This window comes from Penicillium malachiteum, assembly GCF_028827825.1.
Source record: "Penicillium malachiteum strain IBT 17515 chromosome Unknown utg000004l:1.0-4883003.0:1.0-4884900.0, whole genome shotgun sequence".
In the NCBI taxonomy this organism is placed as follows: domain Eukaryota; kingdom Fungi; phylum Ascomycota; class Eurotiomycetes; order Eurotiales; family Aspergillaceae; genus Penicillium; species Penicillium malachiteum.
In genome coordinates, this window is record NW_026643097.1 from 4,575,568 (window position 1) to 4,602,970 (window position 27,403).

Here is a 27,403-nt window from a genome sequence, read left to right on the forward strand (position 1 = left end):
GCTCTAGCTAGAAAAATAATAGGAAGAAAAACAAAGAACCAAACCAATGTATCCCGTTCCAACTATCTTAACAGCCCTTCATCTCTGGGAATTCGTCATCCAACTTGAGTCGTGCAGCCACGTTCATACTCAGTAGCTCCTGAATGAGAAGCTTGGCAGCGTAGGGAATGACCATCTTCGTGACAGAGCGAGTAGACTTACAGCCAGGACACCAGTTCAGGAATCCCATGAAACCACACTTCTCACAAATATCGACCTCATGGCGATCAGAGGAGATCATAAGACGTTCCAAGAGAAGCTGGCTGGTTCCGTACGCAATAAGACAATCACGCTCCATCTCACCGAGACGGAGACCACCATCACGCGAACGACCCTCAGTAGGTTGGCGAGTCAGGGTTGCCTTGGGACCACGAGCACGCGAGTGCATCTTGTCTTGAACCATGTGCTTAAGCTTCTGGTAGTAAATAGGGCCAGTGAAGACATAGAAGGGGAGAGGCTCGCCAGTGATACCAGACGTGAGGAACTCTTTACCACCATAACTGAAACCCTTGTCGATAAGCATCTGTGACGTCTCTTCGACGGGAGTGCCACCGAAGCAAGTTCCGTAGCCGTGTTTTCCAGAGAGTACACCGGCTTTACCAGCAACCAACTCCAACATTTTCCCGACTGTCATACGCGAGGGGAAACCGTGCGGGTTCATGATAATGTCGGGGTTGATGCCTGAATCGGTGAAAGGCATGTCGGTCTGGTCGGCAATGATACCAACGACACCCTTCTGTCCGTGACGGGAGGAGAACTTGTCGCCTACCTCAGGACGGCGAGTCTGTCGGGTCAAAATCTTAAGGAGCTGAGTCTCACCCTCTGTGGCAGAGACCATGACTTTATCGATGTATGCGGGATCAGGTAACTTGTAGGTCATAGGAGCAGGGTTGTAATTAGTGGTTCCAGTATCAGAGCCCATGAAACCAGTGGCGTGGGCCTGGTCAGGTGTGGCCTTGTTGATATAAACCTCACCCGCACTGACTAGTTCTCCCACGGCAGCTAGACCATCGTGGTCCAAAAGAGCATGCTTGCGGATCGGGGCATCATTCTCGTACTCAGGGGGGATTCAAGCGGTCCTTCATTCCATTCGGGTAACTCTTGAGGTTGGTGACGTATTTTTTTGAATACCTGGCAACGTCCAAATCCACGATCGACCGAGCCCTTGTTCAGTACCAGGGCATCCTCAATATCGTAACCAGAGTAACTCATGACAGCGACAGTGGCGTTCTGTCCAGCAGGAAGTTGATCGTACTTGATCAACTCGATGGTTCGGGACTTGACCATAGGCTTTTGTGGGTACACCATGAGGTAAAGAATTGAATCAATGCGCTGGAACTGGTTGGAGGCAATTGCACCAATGGCTTGTTTACCCATGGCACATTGGTAAGTGTTTCGAGGAGATTGGTTGTGATGAGGGTAGGGAATAAGACCAGCAACTGCACCAAGGACAGTGAAGGGCTCAATCTCAAGATGAGTCGTGGCTTCATTGATATCCTTTTCGTAAATGGAGATGTATGAGTCGTTCTCCTCGTTCACATCAAGATATTCAACCAGACCCTGGGCGAGGAAGTCATCGAAAGACATTCTGCCATCCCGTAACTTTTTCAAGTGGTGGCGTGTGACTTGAGATTTGCCGTCCTCGACGATAATAAGTGGTCGACAAATACGACCGTCATCAGTTGCGACATGAACAGCGCGCTGATGGTGGTTGATGTAGATGCTGACGAACTCGGAAATCCTACCCATGCGTCGTAACCTGCGGAAGGAGTTCAGGAAATTCTTCGGCCGCCTGGTCAAAGCAGTTGGTGTACCGTTGATGGAGATTGTGTATGTTCCTGCCGCATAAAGCTGCATTCCACTGACGGTCGAGATATCCTCCGCACCCAGCATGAAAATCAGGTTTCGTACTGGGCCTTCTTCATCGTTGGTGGTGATATGTGTCATGAGAGCTAAGTTTTTGACCAGACCACAAGCTTCTCCTTCGGGGGTATCTGCTGGACACAACATGCCGAAGTTCGATGGCTGCAAGGCACGGGGACCACTGACTTTTCGAGTCTTCTCAAACTGACTGCTAATACGAGTCATCATACCAAGAGCAGCGACATAGCTCAGTCGACTCAAGACGTGAGTAACACCAGCACGTTCCATACGGAAACGCTTCAGACTCCAGTTACCTGTTGAAATTGCTCGGTTCATACCCTGGGTGATGTGATTGCCGTGCATGCTAACAACACTCCATGCATCGAATTGCTCCGCTCGATTGCGCTTGTTCAGGACCTTGTCGATATTCAATTTGATGTCGAAGCAGAATTTCTTGAAAAGATCTTCAAATAGAAGAGCCAACATCTGACCGGCCAATTCCAAACGCTTGTTTCCGAGGTAATCACGATCATCTACCATAGCAGGGTCATTCTTAGCCATCAAAACACGACGTGCCATGTTAGCGACATAGATGGCCTTGGGTCGGAAGTTCATATCCTTGACTTCAATATGGGAGATAATGACTGATGCAATGGCTTCAACTGCCTCTTGTACGTGGGTTCTGCGGTATGCGCCGGTCTTGCGGTTGATCTTGATCCGAGAACCCATCCAGTCCAAGGCTTGCTGCTGGGTGTAAATTCCCAAGTTGACAGCCTCCTCAAAATTGATAGCAAAATCATCCTGGTAGAGGCTGTCAGATCCTGCTACCATTTGCAACATCTCCTTGTCAGTATGGATTCCCATAGCTTTCAACATCACAACGATGGGAAGATCCTCGCTGAGAACATTGTGCTTGACATAAAGTCGATCCTTCTTCAACACGATGTAACTCTTCGATTTGCGCTCATTGGAAGAACTAGTCACTGAGGCCTGGACAATTTCTTTCTTTGGATCCGTCTCCACAATGATTCGGTTCTTGCTCAGCTGCTCCTGAACCAAGATAACCTTTTCTGTTCCGTTCACGACAAAATAACCACCGGGATCCAGCGGACATTCATTGCAAAGGGTCATCTGCGCTGGCGTCTTGTTGGCCAGTACACACTTGGAACTTCGCAGCATTACCGGCATTCTTCCGATGGCAACGCCTCTCCTCACGACTCGTTGCCGCCCGCGAACATACTCAAAGTCAACCAGAATTGGTGCAGCATAGGTAGTGTCGCGAAGTCGACACTCCTGTGGAGTAACATCAGACTGGAAGTCAATACCACCATCCTGAGATTCGTCTGCGCGCCGAGGGGATCCGACATAGATATTTGTGAACTTGATGTAGAACTGATGGTCGATGTCGCTGCGAATCACTCCGCTGGATTCCACGATCTTTTTCAGCTGCACTTCGACAAAATAGTTGTATGAGTCAATGTGCTGCTTCACGAGACCTTTGACTTTCAAGAAGGCAGGGAGCAGGTTCCACTTGTCCTTCGCAGTATCGATAGGATCGGTCAAGGACTTATTGTAGTAGAAGGGCTCCAAAAGCGCATCGAAGGGATCACGATGCTGGTACTTCACATAGTCGTCGTCGGCTACATTGTTCGCATTGGCAGGCATGGTTGATGAAGCCTGTTCTTGGGCTGAGGCCTGCTTCGCTTTCAGGGCATCCGCTTCTTGCTGGTGATTCATCTAAAAATTGTAACAACAAGAAATTGTTAGTCTCTTGCAAACTTAGAATTGATTACCGCGCGGGGGAAAAAGTTTTTGTTACCTGCGAGGGCCGTCGGCCTTGACTGGCTGCAGAAGCCGAGGGCCTCTTTCGAGGCGGCATAATGACAATGAACTAAGTTCTGGAGTTTCAGACTCTCAGAGCTCTCAGGTCAATGAGTCTTAACCAGGTTGAAGGCGATCGCAAGATGGTCACTGGCGACATTCCAGGTGGAGGGGAAGAGAGAATTTGGAGATAGGCTTATCTAATCAATAAGCTATCCATTTTTGGTTAGTGCATTGACACCTAAGGCAGAAAGGTGCCAGTGAATGGATGGATGGATACTATAGAGCCGCTTATCAAGGTCAACTGGATACAATTACATTCACTGTCTTGGTTCAATAGCGCACTAAATTCATAGTAGCTAGGTACGCAAGGTAAAGGAGCTGATTCAAATTATGAGTCAACTCTCTGGCCGCACTATAGTGCTTGACCCAAAGAGACTCGGAATGACAAATATCAAACCTGAAGCCATGGACTCGGAGTTTTGTCCATCTCATTAGTGTTGCGAGTGAATACTAGTAAAAGAAAACATGTCCCATGTTTTATGTGACTGCCAATGTCCCCGAGGGGTTGAAACCTGTAAATTCAGGTTTCTACCCACCAATACTTCTGTACATCGTTTACTAGTAGACAAGGCCGAAGGAAAGAAGCGCTTTACCACGGAGAATAAACACCTGGAAAAAGACAGAGCACTTGAGGCCAGGACACGAACGAGAACACCCTTTTCTTCAAGTTTGTACTAGTACTAGGGTCACATTGATTATTTCCAAAAACACGTACTGAAGTGTCCAAGTGGGTCACTGATACTATTCTTCGCACGCGGACGTTTTGGAGTCTGCACGGACGACGGGTTTAGAACCCACTTAGCCTGGTGGTCGTACATGATCTACCTACTCATGGCTCCAGGCATTAAAATAAAACATCCTGAGGCTGTCTCATGTGAGGTTAAGTCAGTATTAAAGGATAGAAAGATCCTGAACCTTGGAACCTGGACAGGCCTATTTCCAAGTTGGTACACTCAAATGTTCATCATGGGACCTTGTCTTACAGTTTCTCCCATTTCGAGGGGCTTGTGTGATTTTTTACCAACATGAAAGAAATTTGAATACATAATTGGCGAGCCATAGTTAAGGAACAGGGAATAATATTAATAGGCATGTTTCACAGAGGCCATTGCGTTTGTGGGATTTTGATTCGTTGGCATTCTCAACCTCGAAATCAACGCCTCAGAGAGTCTGGAATACTTGCACATGTGTGATATTTTGTGGCAAATAGTAGCCAGACCGCAACTTCGGTCCTTTTTTGACGACTTGAATATCGCCACTGGGGCCAATAGTCAAATCTTGGGGCATTTCTCCAGGAAATATTTCCCCCAGACCCACGAATCCGAATGCGCCGTAAATCATTTACAACGGGGTCTTAACCTCATACTATGCAGGCCATAGCTACGTCAGCGACAGACTGAACGATAACCTTGGAATGTATCACAAATGCCCCCAACTGCAACTGCAAATCCCCAAAATTCCGAATCTAAGATAAAGACAAATCGAATCCCGGAGAAATCTATGACACGTGGCTGAGGATGGAACCGGCCCGGGTACAATCTTTGTCTTTTTTTGTCTTTTTTTGTCTTTTGTTTTATTTATTTTTCTTTATTGCGCTTCGGACCGACAAACTTCGTTAGGGTTGATGATGAGCAGGAAAATGCGGCTACCAGTCATTCTAAAAGTGCCGCAGGGATGAGTGTTAAGAAGCGGGGCCTGTATGTCAGGGATGATTTGCCAATCGCCAGGTGGCCGAATTCAAACTTTTTTGTTGCAGATGGTGCATGGATGGGTCTCAAGATGCCAGGTGAGCTTATATGAGAAGATCTCCCCTTATGGACTCAGTTGCCGAAGAAACTTGAGACGGGAAATCCGGTGTAACCATTGCGAATCAGTCGGTAATTTGGGCGTTGGGCATGAAGAACATTTGAATGATTTGTTTGGTTGAAATGAGATCTTTTGGGCCTCGACATGGAGTAAATGGGCGCCAGGCTCGGATGGCGGCCATAGGAGAATCCTTCGGTAAGTCGTGCTGCGACCCGAGAGCTATGTGTCATTCTACCCGGTTCTGAGATCATTCAATGCACATTGATAATTTCTTTCTTGTTTCTCTCTTTTTCTTACCCTTTTGTCTTCTTTTCAAACTTGGCAGTAGGGCATCACAAGGGATGAGAGAGGGCACAGACCCGATACTCCGATCTAGACCGATGATTCTAGTAATTTAGATGCATGAGGGGTTTGGGGAGATAAAATGGCCCCAAGTCGTTAGAGGAGGGGCAGTGGTCCGTGATGATTGGCGATCCGGTCTCCGATACCAGCGCGAAGGGAGATTTGGGGGGGTTCGTTTGATGCAGGATCTCCACAATCCGTGAGCATGCTCGTCAGTTGGTGGATCAGAGGCTTTAAAGGACAAGATCGGCGCCAATGGCTTGTATCAGGTTCACCGCTCTTCTTACCAGCCGAGTCCCTTATCGCGAGCATTGGGCATTTTTACTATGGAGTAGGGCTAAATAGCAATTCCAATTAGTATAATTTATCCACCTTTACATAGAGCACTACCAATCAGACTATGTTTCATTCTCATTTAATCATTTTGAAGAATGGAGGACGAAAAAAAGAAAAGAAAAAGATGAAAATCTTTCATTTCTTTCGTTTCTTTCATTTCAAACAATCAGATGTTGTCAATATTGAAGAGCGGATCCATGGGTCTCCCACACATACACGAACCTTGGGAACCACGTATAGTGGCGACGCGAACCATTAACACGAAGAAAATAGTTTACTATTTTCTATTGATTTTCCCGAGTTTTGGAAATTTTACTAAATTATATTCAATTTTACCTCGAACATGAAATCCGAGTCAATATTGGTCAGGTCTCACCGAATGATACCAAAAATTACATTAATAATCACAAGTTCGAGTTCAACTGCAGTTGAGAACTTGAATGATTTGCCAGAAGTCCCACTGATCCTAGGGCTCCGATCCAGGTACAGCGCAGTCGCCCCGTGCGGTGGCTAACTACCTGAGAGGATGATCCGCTGTCACATCTTTGCACTCGGTGTGTCTCCACTTCTCTAAACCGATACAGTGGCTGCTCAATTGGCATAGAATCATAGACCTGCAGCTGCCACGCTCTTCCTGAACAGCGCATCTTTTCTCTCCGCTTTTCTGGACTTTCCCCCTTGCCTGAGACTGAATCTAGAGATTCATGAGACATGAATATTTCGAGGTGCACCATATTGTCTTGTTCAAATCTTTGGTTTAGTACCGAATTGACCAGAAGATGAAAGGGGAAATGTAAAAGAGTGAAAAAAAAAGTGATGAAAAAAAAATCCTCCCCAATCCACCTGGGCACCTGGGCACAAGAACGTCAAAGGGATCGAGCCTCTTAGGCATATATGACCATGTATCCCGGGCTCGCTCCCCGGAGGAGGGATATAGCTGTAATCCGGTTGTACAGATGCATCCTCTCCAATCATGCGTAGGCTCCGAGCAATCCCCGAGTAACTGTGAGTGATCGTCTGCCCAGATGTGGCCTTCAAATTCTCACTGGAATTTAGAGATATAGGTTCTGTTCGAATATGATCATGTATAGACTAGAGTCGAGTCGGAGTTTAAACATGATATCTGTTAGTAAAGCCGGTCGGCAAGATCGAGTATCAAAGGAAAACCTTAGAACCGATTCCAGATTACCTAGATCGAGGGGGAAAGAAAGTGATAATTGTTAAATTTCAAAATTCATATAGATTATACCATACCCTAATTTTTTATTTTTTGTTAATTTTTTTTTTACTCCAAAAAGGGGGGGTTTTGTACGGCCATGCCCGATTTAGGGTTGCGAAGAGACTCCCCGCTCTGCAAGCTGGACCTTCCCCTTCTTCTCCCAGCCTCTCCCTCTTCCTTCTCCCCCCCCCTAAACCACATCACTCCCCCCCTGTACAACAGCTCTTGTATTGTTCCTTGGGGATACTCTTGGTTCCTCGGTTCTTTGCTTCTTTTTCGCTTTTTGAATTCACACATTCGTTTGTTCGAGATCGTCTTGTGCATTCGCTAAGTGGAGAGTTTAGCGGTAAGTGCTCCATCCCACTCTTGCGATTCCCTGCGGCTGATCTCCGCATTTCCAGGTACAATCCACGACGTTGATTTTTTTCTGTGTCTCTTTGCCCTATTGCACCTTCAACCACCCATAGATGAATCTTCTGAGGAGGACAACCGGATTTTGATCATTTTGAATATCCTCTCGAGGCGTTCATTGTGTGAGTTGGGCCCTTTTCCGCAACTGCAGATCTTCCCCGACCAAAACCCCTCCGGCCCCTCTCGACCTTCCCCTTACTTAGGGAATTGCCTTCAAATATATCACATCACACCGCTAGCCCATATCAAACCTGTCAAATCCCTTTCCTTTCCCTAGCCTCCATACCTCGTGGCCTTGAATAGCTGGGGCTGGTTTATCACTGTCAACTTTCCATGTCTTAAAAGAAGCACTGCAGGCCAACGCTTGTGGATAAGGAGACCCTTATGCTGACCTCAGACTGTTGGATTCGTAGTGGAATAATTTAGCTGCTCTGCCCACTATGGCTTTCAAAAACGGGCTTAGCGAACGCCTCGACGAGCTGCGATTCCCATCACCTCGTTCGCCTCCCTCGGAGTCTGCTTTTCCTGGGTATAGCGCCCTCTCACCAGGACATTCGAATTTTGGATTTTCTCGACCAACCCATGATGTGCGCGCCAATCTGCAACGAAGATTCACAACCGATTCAAGCAAGCTGTCCTCGTGGAGTTATATCAACCAGGCAGCTACCCCAATGCCAGATCCTCTGGATTTATTGTCATCGGTGAGTATGGAATTTTATCGTTGTATTGTTATGTTTCGACCGATGGTGGTTGATCAAGGGTGCAATATCACATCTGTATAATTGATGCACAAAGCCTGCATCATGCTTGGTAAGGCCATTTCCAGGAGATGTAATACTTGGGGCATGCTGGCATGGGTTGGCCTTGTTCGAACCTGTCTGTGGTCGACATGGCTGAGCTCCTTAAAGGGCCACTATCTGCATCTATCGTCAGCACACTTCAAACCAATCTACCTGAATTGGCTGCAAGCAAATACAGATGTGATTTACGCCCTTGGTTTTGATCTCATCTCCCCTCCATTCACCAGCCCTGAGTCATTCACGCACTCGCCGTGAATATCGATATCGATTTGGCGGGTTGTTGGTGTCTGTTACCGCCCTCAATTACCTTTCCCCATTCACGCGTTATCTCGTGACCTGAAAGAAGATCAGACGAAGTTTGATTGATTCACGTTTCGCATTGTTGCCTGTGAGCCTGCGATTCAGAACTATTTAAACCCTTTTCTATCTTGTTTCCCTGATCTTTCCTTCCTCAACCTCTTTCTTCATTCCCATCTACCCCCACTTACTTCTTTTTTTTTTTACCTCTCTTCCCTGCTTTGAATACCTTTGAACAACTTCGTCTTGTTGATTGACGCGTGCCTTAGGATAAGGCACGCGTTGATCCGCTCTCGCCAAAATTTCCTTCTCTAAGTATCAGTCTGACCGTCTGCAGTTCGAGAAGAAACGGCAACATATCGAGTACATGCGCGAGCAGAAAAGACGTTTCGAAGAGGATATGAAACTGCTTGATATGCAGCACGAGAAAGAAAAGATCGAAATGGATAAAATTGCTCGCGACCTCGCAAAGGCTGGCCTGTCCGGACGCGTCAGTGAGCCGACTACCCCGCCCGAGCCTGCAGCTGTTTCCAACGCCATCTCTCGCCCTTCTCGGTTCTCGAACACGAGTGTCACGTCGTCTCCTGCCTTCTTCGATGCGTTTGCTTCTTCGTCTACCCTGACCTCCCCTCAGGCTCCGTCTCAGTCGGGTCACTCTCATGCGCCGTCTTTCGATCGAATTGATCGTTTTACCGGTCGCTCTGTTCCCGTATCTCGACGAAATTCTGAGAAGGACGAGTATCTGATGGATTCGTCCGCTGCCGTCACCAATCCCACTTCGCGGGCCGGACCGTCGTAAGTTCATGCTTCTGCTCTGTGTTGTTGCCTCCACTTTCCCTTGTCTGACATACTTGATAGTGCCCACCGTCTCTCATTGCCCTCTAACAACTTCAATGCTCCTTATTCATCAAACATGCTGGGCTACAATACTCAGGGCATTGACTCTTTTGCTGTGGCAAAGGCAATCTTTCACGACGACGACAAGAACCCATTGAGAGATGAAGCTGGGGTACGCACCCCTGATCTCAACACATATCTCAGCATGACTGAGCCTGACGACAAATTCCCTACTCTTCGCCGGGGTGATTTGAACATGGTAAGTTACTATTGTGAAGCTGCACTGTTCCGAGAAAATGTATTCTAATTTGACTGTTTAGCTGTCTGCCAACCCGGATGCCCTCGATCTGGCAAATTCTCGCACCCCAGGCCCGGATCACTTTTCGTACCACAATCGTCGTTCACGCAATCATCAGAGTATGCCTCAAAATGTTCTAGGACTCATGCATTTTGATCAGCAGGGACGCCAGACAGAGGATCGTTCTCCAGCTCACTCTAGCCATCATCCTCGACGCTCTCTAGAGAATGGCTTCAATTTCCCTGGGGACCGTTCTGGAGAATCAATGGCTTCGATCCCGGCTACCACCCGTCCGGTCGCTTTGCAGTCTTCATACTCGACCAATGACCTTCCTACAGTCCGAGGTGCACCCTTTGATGCTGCAATCACGCCTCCAAAGACCTATACTCATGGTCTTCACCAGCAGAACAACAGCATGGGACGCATTCCAACTGGCAATGCCCATCATTACACCGCTCGCAATTCTCCAGAGTCTGGGAACAAAAGCATTCTGAATACTCAGACTGTATTGCAGCCTGGTGCTACCCCATTTGGACCCCAGCTGACATCCGTTGCACCTACCAGTAGCATCTTGGGGCCTGCTGTCTTGGCCAGTCAACAATTCCCAATGTACAACTATGGGGCCGGTGTCTCGCCTTATGTTCAGCCTGCACAGCAAATGGCGCCCTATAACCCTCCTAACCCTTTCCCTTACACTAATTATCCTAACAATGGATATCGTGCCAATGACTCTGCCTCCCGAGGTGGTTCGTTTGGCCAGCGCCGTGGGACAGAGGGAGAAGGATCCCAGGTCAATCGCTATGCTGGAAACATGCCTCTTGAAACCTACAAAGGCGAAATCTACAGCATGTGTAAGGACCAGCACGGGTGTCGCTACCTGCAGCGTAAGCTGGAGGATCAAGATCCTGATCAGGTTGAAATCATCTTCAATGAGACACACATGCATGTGGTCGAGCTGATGACTGATCCCTTTGGTAATTACCTTTGCCAAAAACTGCTTGAGTTCTCAAACGATGAGCAACGAACTCTTTTGATCAAACATGCAGCTCCTCAGCTTGTGCAGATTGCACTTAACCAGCATGGAACTCGTGCTCTTCAAAAGATGATCGAATACATCTCCAACCAGGAGCAAACACAAATTGTGATTCGGGCTCTCAAGTACAACGTTGTGGATTTAGTGAAGGATTTGAACGGCAATCATGTTATTCAGAAGTGTTTGAACCGTTTGAGTGCGGCCGATGCTGATTTTATCTACGAAGCTGTAGGTGAGGCCTGTGTCATTGTTGGTACTCATCGTCACGGATGCTGTGTACTGCAGCGCTGCATTGATCACGCATCGGGTAGTCAGAAATCACGCCTGATTGCTGCAATCACCAGAAACTCCTTTGTTCTTGTTCAAGACCCGTTCGGCAACTATGTGGTTCAGTATATCTTGGATCTCGGAGAGCCTGGCTTCACTCATCCTCTGGTTGACACCTTCAGAGGACAGATCCCTGCTCTCTCAAAGCAGAAGTTCAGCTCCAATGTCATTGAAAAATGTCTTCGCACCGCAGATGCCAGTTTCCGTGATAAGATGATTGGGGAGATGTTGCAGGATGGAGAACTCGAGAGGATGATTCGTGATTCATTTGCCAACTATGTTATCCAAACTGCTATGGAGTATTCTGATGGACCGACTCACACTCGAATTATGGAGGCCATTCGCCCTCTTCTTCCGGCGATTCGCACAACTCCTCATGGTCGTCGTATTGCTACCAAGATGGCGGCCTCTGACAATGGAACTCGTCCCACAGCCATGGGAGTTGTCGCCGTGCCCAACCAAATGAATAACTCTGTCCAGCTCCCTGGGCCTCTGAGGACCAAGGAGACTATGATGGGCCAAGAAGTGTCCTTTCACAACCCAAAATATCCGCCAACCCCTGCAACCAGCTCGACCGCCAACACCCCTCCAAGCGGAGTCATTGAGTCTTCCATGTTTCGTGCTCCGATCTCCCCAGCGGCAAACCCGATGATCTCTCCTGATCAGCGCTCTCCCTTCTATTAAACAGGGATTGGAATGCTTTTCTGTGCATAATATCCACCTCCCTGTCTGTACCCATATCGACACGATGCCACGATTTTTTTCCATTTCATGATTTCACGGCCAGTCTTTCAAGATTGTCATTCAGACCAGGGATTTTGTTTGCATTTACCGGAACCTAGGTTGCTGCATTCATTTCACCTTGATCTGTTTTGACATGCTCTCATTTCCTGCTCCCTGCATGAAGCCATGAGTCATGATTTTTTTCACCATCTGGCAAGATCTACACTTGCATCTTGCCTCTTCAACATCCAGCAGTTTGGCTTTTTTCTCTCTCTTGGTTTTTGCAATTATGCACTCGAAACTGTGCATACATGTACCTTTGTCATTGATTTCCCATGATTTTTCTGCATCTTTGATTTACAATGATCTTTTTCGGTGACTGTCATACTTGAGTCATGTTTTCTACCTGAATAACTTGACTACCAATATCGGTCTTGATCATGGTAAACAAGGTTTCACGCAGCTCTATTCAATTCCTGCCATTGTGTTTACTCAACATTTTGTTTCCATTCCCCTTCCTCATTTGGTGCTCTTCATATCTTTACGTCCTTCACAACCTGTACTTGTTTTTGGTTTTTTTTTTCTTTTTCTTATTTTCACTCATCCGTTCCTTTTGTTTATTTTCACATGATTTTCTACCGCTCTTGCGCTGTGCAAGTGCATCTTGGAATATGTGGTAGATTTAGAGATCGCTACTCTATCTGACTGAACCTGGCAGCTCTAAGGCTAGGATCGGTTGACTGGGTAGCCCATCATCTTTCATTTCAGATGGATCTCTGCCTCGTCACATATTTCCATTTACAATCACATACGCTTACTTTTCGCGGTTGTATTTTAGTTTAGCAAAAACTTGAATGGAACCTGACTTCCACAAAAAAAACCCCTGGGCGAGTAGTAAAAGAGGTCTACTATCTGATTTCTAAGGAATATCAATCCTATAGTATGAATACACAGTATCTAGTTTTTGTATAGCACAGTTCATACTTAAAGTAAATAAGTTCTGCTTCTTAAGGTTTATCTTGATCCATGGATCGACGCGACGCGACTACACGTGACTTGGGAAATTAAGCCACAGGTCTACATCTTTCCTCCCTTTAGACAAGACCGATATTGCGCTGCACAATTCCTGGCAATTTAGTGCTCTATGCAGCTCACAGAAATTGCTCGCGCTCTGAGCGCACAGTGGCCATGTCGTGATGTCCAAACACGACAACTTGCCTGCTTGTTGCATGTAAGTTCCTCTGATGTCCTGCTGCTGCTCCGCAAAGGATACAATCAGATCGAATCCATATTTGTCTACAGGATCTGACCATTGAAATTCTCAATACAGCCACATTTACCTAGCCCACCCACTCTAGTAGTCCACGGCGTTTCAGCTACCTGCAAATCTACCATTCTCAGCAGTGTTCTTTCTGCCCTGGAAACACCACATGCCATCGTTCGCAGCTCTGAGTGCATTACCGGACGACATCTCTTGACGAAGATCCTCTGGAACACACTTGAAGCATTTGGACAGAAAGATGAATGGGAGAAATTTGGAAAGGGACGGTGTGAGCACGTTAGTACTCTAGCCGTGCTCCTAGAGGAATGCCTGGCAGCCAGACCGGTCGAGAAGCGCGGAAAGTTTGTGCTTGTGCTAGATGAGATTGATAGACAACGAGAGGCCTCGCCAACTCTACTTTCAGCTTTGGCCAGACTCGGAGAACTTGTAAGTTTCACCTTGAGGCTCAACCCTGGAAACGAACCACAGTTACTGACTTCTTCCTAGATTCCTTCGCTCTGTGTTGTTTTAGTCCTGAGCTCTACACCGCGGCCACTGTTTCTCCAGAATGCAGCTGTCCCTCATATTAGTTTCCCTCCATATACTCGAAAAGAAGCCATTGAAATCTTGATGTCTTCGCCAATTCCTAATATCGAAGGTGTACCCACGGAATCCATATCACGAATCTACCCACATTTCGTCACCACTATCTACGACACCCTGGTTGGACCTACAGCCGGCTCAATTCCCTCCTTCCAATCTATCTGCGACAGGCTATGGCCACGGTTCATCGCTCCCATTGTACAGGGCGAAACACCTCCAGGAGGTAATACGGAATGGGACTTTGCCAGACTCCTAGTCAAAAACCGACAGCTTTTCCGACACCAAGGCGAATCAGCACTTGTGCACCGCATTGTACCAGAAAACTCCTACACACCCACTGAGAGATTCCGCAAACCATTAGCACCCACCGTGGCCCCTTCAGCATTACCATCTCTACCATACTTCTCCACTCTAATCCTAACATCCGCATACGTCGCTTCACACACCCCACAAAGATTAGACACGATCTTCTTCTCGAAATTCTCCTCATCCTCTCTATCTGCACGAAACAAGCGTGCTCACCATCGTCGTCGTCTCAAGGTCCTTTCCCAGGCCCAAGCAGAAGAAAGACAACAAGCCGCTAATAACGGCACACCAAACAAGAAGGGCAAACGAGTGAAAACTCGTATCACGAAATCAACCCTCTCTTCCGCTTTTGCTACTTCCTCGGCTACAACTTCTGCTATTGGAGGTGCTGGTGGTATTACAGGACCATCTACTATCCTAACTGCACGACCATTCCCACTCGAACGCCTTCTCGCTATCTACCATGCGATTGACCCCAATCCACCTGCAAATCCCATCCGTACAGGCGCAGTTGCTGATCAGATCTACGCTGAGCTGGCGACTCTTCGCCGTTTACGTCTTGTTGTCCCGGCTTCGGGTCATCATAATGGACTCGCTAGTACAACTAGTGGAAATACTAGTGCCGATGCGGGTGAGAAGTGGTGTGTGAACGTCTCCGGGGACTGGATTGGCGAATTGGCCAAGGGTATTGGTGTTGAGGTTGGCGAATGGTTAGCTGGTGGATTGGATTGAAAGGGATATCTTTTGTATTGTACTGGTTGGAGTTGGAGTCTGAGTCTGCACTGGTGTTTCTCATTTCTTTTCTGGTCCTGGTATTGCATAATGTACTTGCATCCTGATTAAAATTTAAATCAATTATACCCTGTCTCAAGCTTTTCCTACGATTTCTTTGGCTTTAGTCTAAAAGTGAGATAAATTCGAGTTAGTCGACTTGATCTCAGCTTCGAGTCTATCAGACCATTTGAATATTCGACTGTTTGGGGATACGTAATCTGCTAAGTAGTTTCTGGTCGTTTTAAAGCTCTAAGTATGAAACCACCTGGGTCTACGGGAAACGTTAGCCAAGGAGATTTTTGAAAACAACGCATGCTGGCTGAATTGGGTATTAGAAATGAAAAAAAAATCGTCAAAATCTGACGAAGCCAGCTTGAAGAAAAAACAAAAAGAAAAGGCAGGACAACTACCACGCCAACTGGCTCACGTGGGAGCCGTGGCCAAACAACAGTGCAGGAGCCTCGCCCGCCCGGACACCCTGGTCGGTACTCTGCTCGAAGCCCACAACACCGAGGCAGTCCTCCTTGGCATCATGGGCGTCAAGTGAGTACACGACCTTGCCCGAGGTGAGCGAGTACATCCTCACTTGGCCACCGGCGGTTGCTAATGGAATAACGAGTAATTAGTACGATTTTATCATTTGAAGATATTTCAATTCTTCAGGTGAGAAGTCTCACTTACCGTTCACCAGGAGACCAAGCTCCGTGCACACGTCCAGGCTGTGGTATGCGTGTGGCAGGCTCTTTTCGAACTCCACGTACGCGCGCGTCGACGTATGGTTGGGGCCCGTCAATGGGGTTGGGTGTCCCCTGAACTCCATTGATGGGGAAGCGCATGTCGTACATGTTCATCTATTTTATCTCTATTAGCCATATTCCGATATTGAGGCAAGAGCTCGGGATTGAACAGCTTACCGCGCGCTGTCCCATCACTACCACCCTGTTGGCATCCACCTTGCGAACCTTGGTCACGGGTTCCGGGTGCTGGAACCGCGTGACAGTATCCCGAGCGCGAGTATCGTAAACAAGGACGGCTGAATCTTGCCGTCCTCCTAAAACAACACTGCCCGAGAGCCAGTCCACTGAGGGGACCGTGGTGTGCATGTTGGCATAGGAGGATTGCCTCAAATGCCGAGGCGGCTTATGGGGCCAAGTAAAAGACCAGCCGCTCTCATCCCCGCGCATGACACATAGACCCTTTGACGTACCGAGTGCAAAAATAGGTACGCTGCCCTCTGGGCACGCTGCAGAGCAAAGCATATCTGTGCCGCATGGGATGTCTTGATCGTAAACTGGCCAGGTGATGTCAATGGTTTTTGTCGGATATTGGGATTCTCGACTAGTAATACATACAGTGTTCGGGCGGATTCGCGATACTAGCGGAATGAGGGGGCGTGAATGGCTTCAGGGTTGATTCTCCATGGGAACCACAGTCCATAGTCAATCTGGGAGGTTATCAATATGGGCTTATCAAGAAAGATAGAACGGGAGGTAGCTTTACAGCATGAACCCTGTATGGCTCAAAGAGAGTGATGTGACCTGAAATAAGAACCATGTTAGTCAAACGTAGGGTTGAAGAGGGGTGCTACCACTTACTCTGGATCGTCTCGTGAAATGGACATTCGCTCTTGCCCGGTTGTATTCCAATTGGTTGTTCTCAAAGGAAGTTGGATTGACAAACCTATAATGTGATTAGTCTCGATTTCAAGGAAGACGAAGAGAAATGGAGCAGAGGACTCACGACATTGTACAATCCATTCCACGGTTTCCAGCTATATAGATATGTTAGTTGGTCTTTGATCTTTGGTCCTGAGGTTATGTTGGCATAATGACATACCAGTAATCAGAGTTCCGGTCTCAGGAATTCGCACAATTTGCCCAACATGATATTCCTTCTTCCAGGGTCTATCAAATGTGTAGAGATGTTTCTTTTCTAATCCGTGCAAATAAGTCTGACATATCTGACCTTGTGTGACAGTTTGATTGGGCTGTTGGATTCCCAGTTCACGTTGAGCAGTTGTGAAAGGGTGAGACACGAGGCTACTTCTGCGAATCCTCTCATTGGCGACGCGTTGATCAAAAATCTTACGCTCGACAGCTTTCTGTTGCATTGTTAGTATTCTGGGTTTTTTAACTTGGGGAATCAATCGTAGGTGTTACCTCTTCATCATCACGTTTTCTCTTCACTCTGTCGGTGGAGTAGGATGAACTTGAAGAAGCAGCATGGTTGGCTTCAATCTTGAAGTACTTTTTCTTTTCCGGATCTGGACCTCTAGTAAGTAATTGTGTACCATTTAGATTATCTTTCGAGGGATTCAAAAATGGGGCATAGTGTGGGCACGTTGAGTTTGACTTACCCCAGTAGAAGCCTGGAAGGTTTGGAGGACTCATATTGGCGTTGTTCACCGATGAAATCCAAGATAGGGAGAGATTGACCACGTAATAGCCAAGAAGGAAAGGAGAGGAGTTGCGGATTTAATTGATACTAGAAGATCCAAGATAGATAGGGAATTCAACAGTCGAGGTGCAGTTGATCGAGTTGATGGTTATCATCCGGGTTGAGGATGATGAGGGAGTGGTAGTCTGGTAGAAGTCACAACGGTGGGAGTGGGAAACCCCCACAACACTGGAGAGAAGACGACAATGGTTACCTCTCGTAGAATCAAATCAGTCCACCTAATGAATTGGAGAATCAAAGTGATTTCAAGTCTGCAGCTCAATGCAAATTCATTCGGCGGCCGATGACATAATACGCGTGCCTAAGGCTGACGTATCCCGTTGCCGTTGCCCTAAATGTCTTGCTGTTATGGATGGAGCAGAAGAAGGAGTAGAGAAAGAGGACAGAAACAGAGTAGAAAGGGAGCGAAGTTATGGAGGAAGAGAAGACGAAGAGTCGAGGTGGAGTTGGGGAAGAAAGAAGAAAAGGAGGATGACAAGAATCTCTTCACTGTTGTGTCCTTTAGGCTCGAACCTTCTAGTAATCCATGAAAGATCAAGTATCACTAGGTAGAACTCAACATGAATTGATATGAAAGATTGCAGGAGTAGAGAGTATCCAGGTATCCATATATTTTTGAGAAAATGCAATATTGATCTCAGCAGGAGGAAAATGACATCTTTCAATCTTATAGTAGATTAAAAGCCCCCCCCACCCCCAACTCTTAATAGAATGCAAAGATATTTTTTCAATAATTCAAGTATTTGAATAATTGAATATAGTTGAACTCCATTATGACATCTTCGGATGATTCATTGTGGTCCCCTGACTCCTACTATTGATCACCTTCTTGCCTTGACTTTGCCCTCGACGCGTTTTCCACCTGACCAACTTTAGAAGGTTCCAACGTTCCAACGTTATGCCACTGCACCATTGCATAATGCTGGAACTTCGTCTGATATTCATGATTCATGGCTGGCACCTGCTTTATCTGGCCAGAAACGCGACTTCCTTCCATTCTTTGTGTTGAAGTCCTTAGGCCATTCCTTCCACCCAGGGTCTTCGCCCTTCACCTCATAACTTCCTTCATGTTCAGCACATCTTGCGATCGGGTATTTTTCCTCTCTGTGAATACTGACAGTCTTAGTGACACTGATTTAATTATTCTTTGTTCGAACCCCTTATTGTTCCGATCGACATGGACCATGAAGTTGATGAACAGGCTCTGGCTCTGGCCAGCCACCCATCAGGTGATGACTGCGGGGCAGAGACCAAGGAGCTCTCAGTCATCTCCAGACAAGAGACTGACGCGAATTTGGATGTTTTGATCGCCGAATTGGAGGAGGAAGATGGCAGGGATCCGGAACCCAAAACCCTTACGGTCGGCTCGAATGCAGACAAAGATGCCTCTTCCGAGGACCAAGATACAGACCCCAGCACAGGCCTGGATGACGCTAGAGTGGAAGCTTTACGCCGCACACATGGTTGGAATACTCTAAAAGAAGAGCACCAGAACAACTTTGTCAAATTTCTTCTCCTGTTTGTCGGGCCCGTGCAGGGTGTGATGCAGGTAAGTTGCTTGTTCCCACTCCAACCAAATGCAATCATTCTTCTTGACTGAGCCCTGATTTCTGTCTGTTTTGAAGGTCGCAGCAATTGTTGCCATCATCCTGCAAGACTGGATTGATCTTGGAATCATATTTGGGTTGTTGTTGCTCAACGCTGTTGTCGGCTTTGCTCAAGAATATACTGCTGGGAATATCGTCGAAAGCCTGAAAAAGGGACTTGCACTGGAAGCCAGGGTCATTCGGAATTCAAAAGCAGATAATAAACCAGTAAAAGAGCTGGTTCCAGGTGATATCGTTCTTCTTGAGGATGTAAGTCTCAAATAAGGAAACCATACTATTCAGATAAAGTGGCATGCTAACAAGGTGACACTGCCAGGGCTCAGTTGTTCCAGCGGATGGTATCCTTGTTTCTCAGAGTGCCCATCTCCAAGTTGACCAATCCTGTATCACCGGTGAATCCCTTGCCGTGGACAAGTACACAAGAGACAAATGCTTTTCATCCTCAATTGTCAAGCGTGGAGCTGCATCTATGGTTGTGACACATATTGGAGACAATACTTCGGTTGGGAAAGCTGCAGCCATTGTCAGGGAAGCAGCTCATATCAAAGGCCATTTTACAACTGTTCTTGACGAAATATCACACAAAATTCTCGCTCTCGTGATATTGTCTCTCCTTCTGGTGTGGATAGCCTCCTTTTATCGTTCCAATGCGATCAGACAAATACTGGAGTTCACCCTGGCCATCTCAGTAGTTGGAATTCCAGTTGGTCTTCCTGCAGTTGTGACCACAACTATGGCTGTTGGTGCGGGTGAACTGGCAAAGAAATCCTGCATTGTCCGGAAATTGTCCGCGATAGAATCCCTGGCAGGTGCAGAGATGCTCTGCTCCGATAAAACAGGCACCTTGACTCGGAATAAACTGGCTCTTGGAGAGCCCTTCACGTTACCTGGTGTTCACAGAGATGAAATCATTCTCACTGCCTGCTTGGCCGCCAATCGGAAGAAAAAAGGCATTGATGCTATTGACCGTGTCTTTGTCAAAGCACTGAAGTATTACCCTGGACCAAAGGCTCTAATCAGTCAGTATGTGACAATCAACTTTTTTCCTTTTGACCCTGTTTCAAAGAAGGTCACAGCTATTGTGAAAGGCCCAACTGGTGAGGAAATGACTTGTGTGAAAGGGGCTCCACTCTCGGTTTTACGGACGGTCCAGGAGGCGAATCCAGTTCCTGCGGATATCGAAAATGCATACAAGGAGAAGCTCACTGAGTTTTCAAACCGTGGATTTCGTGCATTGGGTGTAGCTCGGAAGATTGGATGTGGCCCTTGGCAGATTCTTGGTATCGTGCCCTGCTTGGATCCCCCACGAGAGGATACTAAACAGACCATTGTGGAGGCAAGGCAATTGGGTCTTTGTATCAAGATGCTCACTGGTGATGCTGTTGGTATTGCACGCGAGACAGCACGTCAACTGGGACTCGGCACAAACATCTATAATGCTGAGAGACTCGGGGTGACTGGTGCTGGGGATATGCCTGGATCTGAGATCAATGACTTCGTGGAGGCTGCGGATGGATTTGCCGAAGTATATCCAGAACATAAATATAAAGTAGTGGAGATTTTACAGCAACGTGGATACCTTGTTGCCATGACAGGTGACGGGGTAAACGATGCCCCATCACTGAAAAAGGCAGACACTGGTATTGCGGTTGAAGGCGCCTCTGACGCTGCCAGAACTGCGGCTGACATTGTCTTCGTCCAACCTGGACTCTCCAACATCATCCACGCCATCAAGTGCTCTCGTCAAATCTTCCACAGGATGTACGCCTACTTGATTTACCGTATCGCCTTGACGCTCCAAATGGCTGCGTTCTTGGGTTTATGGATAATCATCTTCAACAACACTCTTGACCTGCGCCTGGTCTTTCTCATCGCCATGTTCGCCGATATCGCCACCCTTACCGTCGCTTACGACCGTGCCCCTTACTCCGAGTCTCCCGTCAAATGGAATATTCCCAAGATCTGGGGAATTTCAGTTATTCTCGGCGCTGTCTTGGCTACTGCATCTTGGATTGCCCTCGGTACCATGTTGTTGCGGGGAGAGAATGGAGGCATCGTGGAGGGCTACGGTGCCCAAGATCCTGTTTTGTTCCTTGAAATCACCCTTACCCAGAGTTGGCTCATCCTCATCACGCGTCTTGGTTCCCACCATCAGCACCCCATGCCGTGGAAAAGTGTGCCATCTCCTCAGCTCATCTTGGCAATCTTGTTCGTCGACATCACAGCCACCCTGATGTGCATCTATGGGGTTTTCGTTCATCAAGAAACCTCCCTCCTTACCATCGCTCGAGTCTGGGTATTTTCAATTGGAGTTGAGCTCGTCTGTGGTTTTCTTTATGTGGTGCTTCACCGATCCCAGAAGTTTGACGACCTCATGCACGGGCGAAGCCTCCGACGCAAAATTGGGCAGAGAGCTGTGGAGGACTTCGGTGAGTCTGACATGGACTCGCTGTGGGAGCTCTCCCAGGTAGATCTTGAGGAACTTGAGGCAGTCGCTGATTGCTTTGACATAGTACTCTCTCTCCACCGAACTTCCACGGCCCACGAGCACTCCAACTAAGGAGTCGCACCTGCCAAGGGGACTACGACAGGGCCAGCTGAGCTCCGGGTGAGCGGAGACATGCTTGTTCTTTTCTCTTTTTTTCGCCATGAAGCCTTGCGCTATGCTTTTATGCTTCCTATTGGCCTACACTTTTTCTCATGTTACTCTGCACTTTTTATTTGGTTTGGTTTTGTTCAACTCCATGTTATGAGCTATTCTTATTCTTGATGGAGTCTCGGCAACGATCTTTCATTCTTGATGGAGTCTCGCTAACGATCTATCATTTTCCAACAATCCATTCCGTGCAGACAAAAAAAACAAAAAAAAAATTTACTTTTCACCACCTCTTGAGTCTTCCATTGCTGTAGGATGATTGGCATCTCGATGCAAGTAAGATTTAGCTTGGTAGTCAAATGTGCATCTTGAAACCTGTTACTAACACTAGCACTTGAGTAGTTCGCGGCCAACCACTTGGAAATCAGGCTTCTTGAAGATTCTCCCGATGCTATGCAAGGTAAATGAGCCTTGGAAAAACTGCTTTGTTCTAGACCGGAGCTTCGTATTTCTTCTTTTTTGATTCAGACAGACCTCGAACAATTAGATACACAATTCCATATGGCAAAAATAAACACACACTCTCTCTAAATATCACAACACAAAAGAGAGACAAGGTACCTACATCTAGGCCACATGTACCGAGGCCTTAGAGGGCTTAAAAGGCTCAGACAAGCTTGCCGTAATATGTCTGATAATCTCCAACTCCTTCTCCTCATTCATGTATCCTTGCTGACGCCTGTACATCTTCCAAAAACCAAAACTTCCATGAACCTGTGCGGCCGAGAACGCAGAATTCAAAATAGGCGCGAGAACTTTGAATGCAGTCCCCCATCTATGCCATAGACTTCCAAATAGCCACATTGCCACGATTGTCTCACAGAGAGTACCAACTGCGGTTGTAACGAGATTGTGGTAGACGCGTCTATAGAGTCGTTTCATGACAAACCCCTCTAGGAGGTGGAATTGAATCAGGAATAGGACTATCAGCGTGGTGGAAAGGATCAGAGCGGAGAACGGTGCTAGGACTGAGATCGACTCTAATGGTCGATCTTGTGGACCTTGGCCGGCACGGGCTTCATGTCGGTGAGACAGAGATAGCTTGGGATTGTATGAAGCGATTGGTGGCATCTTGGATGGGAGGTGGAAGCAAAAATTGAAGGAGATGTGTGGTAAAGCAGAAACAGAGAAGTGATGGATTTCAGCACTTGAGGGTTGCTGTAGCGGTTATGTTCTTTACATCGTCACCTAGGCACAACATACCTTGGGCAGTGTCCATAAATTATACGTGAGAAATTGAGACTGATGTACCGCTAAATCGAACAAAATAATCTTGAAAACATGAGTTTTATCATACTAGTACATCATAATAAAAATAAAAAAAAACCTAACAAAGAAAATATTTACTCTACCTCAGCTTCTCATTCCCAATACCATAGGTATCCTCCAGATGTCTATTAACAAATAAAATCAAAAAACTTGACAGTCTCAGAGCATTCCAAGGTTCCGAAACGACACCTGGCAGCCTTCCAAGGTTGAATACTGAAATATAAACAGGCACCATCCATTCCGCTCCCTCATGCAACCAGCTGCCTGCCCGCAAGACGTAGCCTTGCGCCAAATATAATCGCAGCCCCAACCAGGCTGCAAACGCCAGCGAAAATCATTGCAGGGTGGTAGCCTCCATACTGAGTGATCATAGCACCAGTAATTGGAGTCCCAGTCAATCCGGCAAAGCTCAGTACTCCGAGACCCATACCCATATACGAGCCAATCTCATTGGGCTGAGGGGCCGTCATGGCAATAGTCGCAGGGAAAATTCCGATCACAGTACCAGAGAAAAATCCAAATAGGACACTAAACACAATCATCTCACTGAGAGAGTTGATAGATATCCAGCAAAGGGTAAGAATACCACAGATCACAGATGATCCAGCTAGAGTGTTAAAGCGTCCGATCTGATTCGCGAGTGCACCTCCTACTAATCTTCCAAACATGGACCCAGCATTGGTGATGGCAATCAGATAAAATGACATCTGGAGGGAGATGGAAATGGATTGCGCATAAGAGGGAATGTAGAAAAATGGGAAGAACACTGCTCAAATGACTAGGAAAAGACCCACGATTTGAATCGTATATGCTGGATTCTTCCATGCTGCGAGAACGGAAGAAGGTGAGCCACTTCTTCTCTTTGGGGCATTTGATGACACAGTCGCACAGGCGATGATGCTGAGTGCGAGCATCAAAAACCCAATGATGCGAACAGACCACCCAAAGCCAAGGTTCGTCTTATTGAGCATTTGATCTAGAGCCACGGGAAAAATCACGCCAGCAAGGGATGATCCAGTTGAGGCAATTCCAAGGGCTAATGGACGCTTTTCCACGAAGTAATGGTTGACTGCTGTCAATGCTGGTGTATATGTGAGGCCATTTGCTAAGCCTCCAAGCACGCCCTGCGCCAGAATGAATTGGTAATAATCGGTACATAGACTGGTGAGCATAACCGAGAGGACGAAGAGCATCGAGCATGGAATCATGATGACCTGAATATTGATATTAGCATCATCACATCGATCCCTGGTGATTGGATGAATTAATTACCTTGGGGCCAAACCGATCCATCAGGGGGCCGGATATAAGACCAGCTGAAAACATGAAAAAGGTCTGAAGAGAACCAATCCATGCAATATTGGATGATATTTCATTCTTTAAGAATGTCTCTTCATAATATGCTTCGTAGATTCTAGATTTTATTTCTTAGCATTTGAATTTCTGAATCGAATCTCGAGTCAACCATAATGTACATACCCAAAGGCATTGATGTAGCCGAATGTGTTGAACATCACACACCAACAAGCCAATACAGCGAGCCATCCCTTAGTTCCTCCCTCAGGAAAGGATGGTGGTGATTTCTGAGCATTTTCATCGAGTTCCTTTCGACTTAGGACGGACTCGGTATCATTCATGTCACTGTTCATTTTGACTGTTTGATAACACAAATAGTGCGACAACTTGAACAAGGTTCTGATTATTTCAAATTGGATCTTTGATTGTGAATTCTGTGAATAGAAAACTTAGAAATCGATTGGCTTGAACTCATATTTATATAATTTCGTCCAAAATAATATACTTGAATATCAAGTAAACTCGGATTTTTCGTTTTTTCGGGACCCATTTAGAGTAACTCCGATCTGCAGGATTCAAATTGAACTCCACGCACGCGTGCGGAGTTTCCGATGATTAACCCCGACGAGTGCGGGAATTGCGGCGATTAGTTTCATGACTCAAATCCTGATGGTCATCACAGTTGGTGCTTGAACACGTGTACAAATGCCCATGGTGCGTCTCATTAATAAGCCGACTGTTCGCGATTTGGAACCATTGGAAGGCTCTCTGAAATTGAACCTGAGCCTGCTGCCTGGGCGGCTAACCTCATGTACTGACATGACTCGAAGCCTGACAATCTTAACGATTCAGTCTTCCAAGGTTTCGATCTGTGCGTATTTGGGACACCCGGAGTCTATTTCAATCGAGATCTGATAACAAAGTCGCCACATTCATTATTGGCTGTTATTCCGACGTTGAACCTGAACTTTGCTCATGAGGGTTTAGCCCAGTACTGAGATGGAATGCATCAGACTTTGACATGACTTGATGATGTTCCCGTAGGTCAATCACGTAGATCGCCAACGTGATATTGGATGACTGGAAACTGCAAGTGAACTGAAAGGTGAGAGCACGGAGAACATTTGAATGAGCTCTGGAATGAATTTTAACTACTCAGTCTATTAATCAAGGCAAATTATATCGAAATGAAGATTGATATCTAGCTTCAAGTTAGGTCCGGTCAGATCTCAACCTCAAACACCAAGGCCACAAGAAGACCCCCGATCAAAACAGCTGCCCCCACTACAGGTAGCCCAACCTGACTCGCAAGGCTGAAGGGGACAAGGTTCTGATTTTCGGGTCGGACCATCTGTGGATAGAAGTACCAAGTCGATGTGATACCCAACCATACCATAGCCCACATGAATCCTACAACCTTTTGCCACAAAGGAATTGAAGTATCCTTGTTGCGTGATTCTCCAGCCTTGCGACCTGCGCTGATCTTTCGCCACAAATCTTTGATACCATCCTCAATCATGAGGCCTAACCCTGCTGTCATGAATAGTAGCATAGCGCCAGACTCCTCGCCCGGGATTCCCTGGACGATATCCAGGATAACGTGCAAGCCACCGGAAAAGAAGAAAACAAGCAACACCCTTGTGTATTGTTCTATCGTGGACTTTGATGGTAGCCCCAGTATGCTGCGAGTGATGAATGCACTGACTGAGCCAAACGGTTGTCTGACTAGCTGATGCCAGAATTTCCTGTTCGAATCCAGTTAGAAAGCGTCCAAGACAGGAAATATTCTGATCAAGAGAAAGTAGGGACTTACCCCCAGAATCCTCTTAGCGAACCTGCATCCGCTGCTCTTCCAAAAAGGGGAGGGCAGTTTGCAGGAGAGTCAAGTCCAAGGCCAACAACAATTACAGAAAAAGCGCGATGATAAAAGTCAATTAACATCCTGCTAACAATAAACCCAGCAACCAGATTCGAAATAATCCGTTCAATCCATTGCTCCGTCGACAAATCCCACTGAACAGTAGGAGGTAGAGGATTATTTTTCCTCTGTTCCAATGCTTGCTGCAACGCGATAGTAGAAAAACAATCAAGCGCGAGATACTGCCATACTGCAATAATAAACTGACGAATCAAGAACCTCTTCCGAGGCGGTTCTGTAAAATTCCTTCGCGTATGATAAGCTGGATGTGGTGATGTGTTTTTGACTTGCCAGGGCGTGTTGATTCCCCGGGGCTGTGTAAATAGCCCTATCGCGTAGTAAACACGCGTAGTGAAGCTGGAGCCTGTTTCCAAGGGAATATCAGAGCTATCTTTCGCGTTGATAAGAAGCAGATTTAAAGCTTGGAAGAATACAGTCACGAATAGACGTGCCAGCTCACACCAGACAAATCCAGGTCCTAGCGCCGTTGCCAGGCCTATGGACTGGTATGCGATTATGGCTAGACATGGGATGAATAGATATCGCAGAGATGATTGTTTCGCTGTGAAGATTAAGAGTATAGCGGGGATCAAACATTGGATTCCATAGAGTCCGAATATTAGAAGAATATTGGAGCCATATGACGTGTTTTTCAGATCCATGATTGATGTTCAAGGGATGGGGATAAGGTGGGTTTGGGAGGCAAACATTCCAACTGATCGCAGGCTGCAGCTGTCAGCTGTCAGCTTTCATCATTTTTGCTTTTTTAACAGCAGAAACCCTTTTGAGTCTCCACTTGGAGCTTCAATGTGCCCAACAACCAACAAAATGGCTTATTTTCAGGGGAATCACTAGTGTGGTGAAAAGGGTGAAGATTCCGAGATCGTCGCACTTAAACTGCAAGGATCATCGATTTCCGCGACACTTAACTGCAGATGATCACGACTCCCATCTTTTGTATCTCAAAACTAGAGTATGGTAAAAGTACTAGTAGAAGATTAGTTTGGTCCGAATTAATACCAGATAAAATTTAACACAATG

The 27,403-nt window shown here is 46.7% G+C and overlaps 8 protein-coding genes across 8 annotated transcripts; 3 read left to right on the forward strand and 5 right to left on the reverse strand.

The window, feature by feature from the left end:
• Positions 1 to 67: 67 nt before the first annotated feature.
• On the reverse strand, positions 68 to 3,781 carry N7483_009787 (DNA-directed RNA polymerase III core subunit RET1; the record flags this gene model as incomplete). Its single annotated transcript, XM_057093214.1, has 3 exons — positions 68 to 1,096; positions 1,171 to 3,639; positions 3,722 to 3,781. 3 exons carry the CDS (start codon positions 3,779 to 3,781, stop codon positions 68 to 70), a joined length of 3,558 nt encoding a protein of 1,185 aa, XP_056944388.1.
• Positions 3,782 to 8,340: 4,559 nt separating this feature from the next.
• On the forward strand, positions 8,341 to 12,176 carry N7483_009788 (uncharacterized protein; the record flags this gene model as incomplete). The annotated part of the gene is made up of 4 exons (XM_057093215.1): positions 8,341 to 8,601; positions 9,335 to 9,792; positions 9,856 to 10,093; positions 10,155 to 12,176. The coding sequence occupies 4 exons, from the start codon at positions 8,341 to 8,343 to the stop codon at positions 12,174 to 12,176; spliced, it is 2,979 nt and encodes a 992-aa protein (XP_056944389.1).
• A 1,183-nt stretch (positions 12,177 to 13,359) lies between these two features.
• N7483_009789 (origin of replication complex subunit 5 family protein) lies at positions 13,360 to 15,117 on the forward strand (the record flags this gene model as incomplete). Its single annotated transcript, XM_057093216.1, has 3 exons — positions 13,360 to 13,446; positions 13,546 to 13,923; positions 13,984 to 15,117. The coding sequence occupies 3 exons, from the start codon at positions 13,360 to 13,362 to the stop codon at positions 15,115 to 15,117; spliced, it is 1,599 nt and encodes a 532-aa protein (XP_056944390.1).
• A 448-nt stretch (positions 15,118 to 15,565) lies between these two features.
• N7483_009790 (uncharacterized protein) lies at positions 15,566 to 17,549 on the reverse strand (the record flags this gene model as incomplete). Its single annotated transcript, XM_057093217.1, has 11 exons — positions 15,566 to 15,762; positions 15,841 to 15,859; positions 15,921 to 16,010; positions 16,074 to 16,450; positions 16,512 to 16,603; positions 16,660 to 16,697; positions 16,755 to 16,839; positions 16,900 to 16,930; positions 16,996 to 17,260; positions 17,319 to 17,422; positions 17,516 to 17,549. 11 exons carry the CDS (start codon positions 17,547 to 17,549, stop codon positions 15,566 to 15,568), a joined length of 1,332 nt encoding a protein of 443 aa, XP_056944391.1.
• Positions 17,550 to 18,793: 1,244 nt separating this feature from the next.
• N7483_009791 (plasma-membrane proton-efflux P-type ATPase) lies at positions 18,794 to 21,783 on the forward strand (the record flags this gene model as incomplete). The annotated part of the gene is made up of 3 exons (XM_057093218.1): positions 18,794 to 19,165; positions 19,242 to 19,472; positions 19,540 to 21,783. The coding sequence occupies 3 exons, from the start codon at positions 18,794 to 18,796 to the stop codon at positions 21,781 to 21,783; spliced, it is 2,847 nt and encodes a 948-aa protein (XP_056944392.1).
• A 663-nt stretch (positions 21,784 to 22,446) lies between these two features.
• N7483_009792 (uncharacterized protein) lies at positions 22,447 to 22,950 on the reverse strand (the record flags this gene model as incomplete). Its single annotated transcript, XM_057093219.1, has 1 exon — positions 22,447 to 22,950. The coding sequence occupies one exon, from the start codon at positions 22,948 to 22,950 to the stop codon at positions 22,447 to 22,449; it is 504 nt and encodes a 167-aa protein (XP_056944393.1).
• A 446-nt stretch (positions 22,951 to 23,396) lies between these two features.
• N7483_009793 (MCT family MFS transporter) lies at positions 23,397 to 24,797 on the reverse strand (the record flags this gene model as incomplete). Its single annotated transcript, XM_057093220.1, has 4 exons — positions 23,397 to 23,855; positions 23,943 to 24,362; positions 24,421 to 24,562; positions 24,628 to 24,797. 4 exons carry the CDS (start codon positions 24,795 to 24,797, stop codon positions 23,397 to 23,399), a joined length of 1,191 nt encoding a protein of 396 aa, XP_056944394.1.
• Positions 24,798 to 25,666: 869 nt separating this feature from the next.
• Positions 25,667 to 27,024, reverse strand: N7483_009794 (wax synthase family protein; the record flags this gene model as incomplete). The annotated part of the gene is made up of 2 exons (XM_057093221.1): positions 25,667 to 26,189; positions 26,258 to 27,024. The coding sequence occupies 2 exons, from the start codon at positions 27,022 to 27,024 to the stop codon at positions 25,667 to 25,669; spliced, it is 1,290 nt and encodes a 429-aa protein (XP_056944395.1).
• Positions 27,025 to 27,403: the final 379 nt, after the last annotated feature.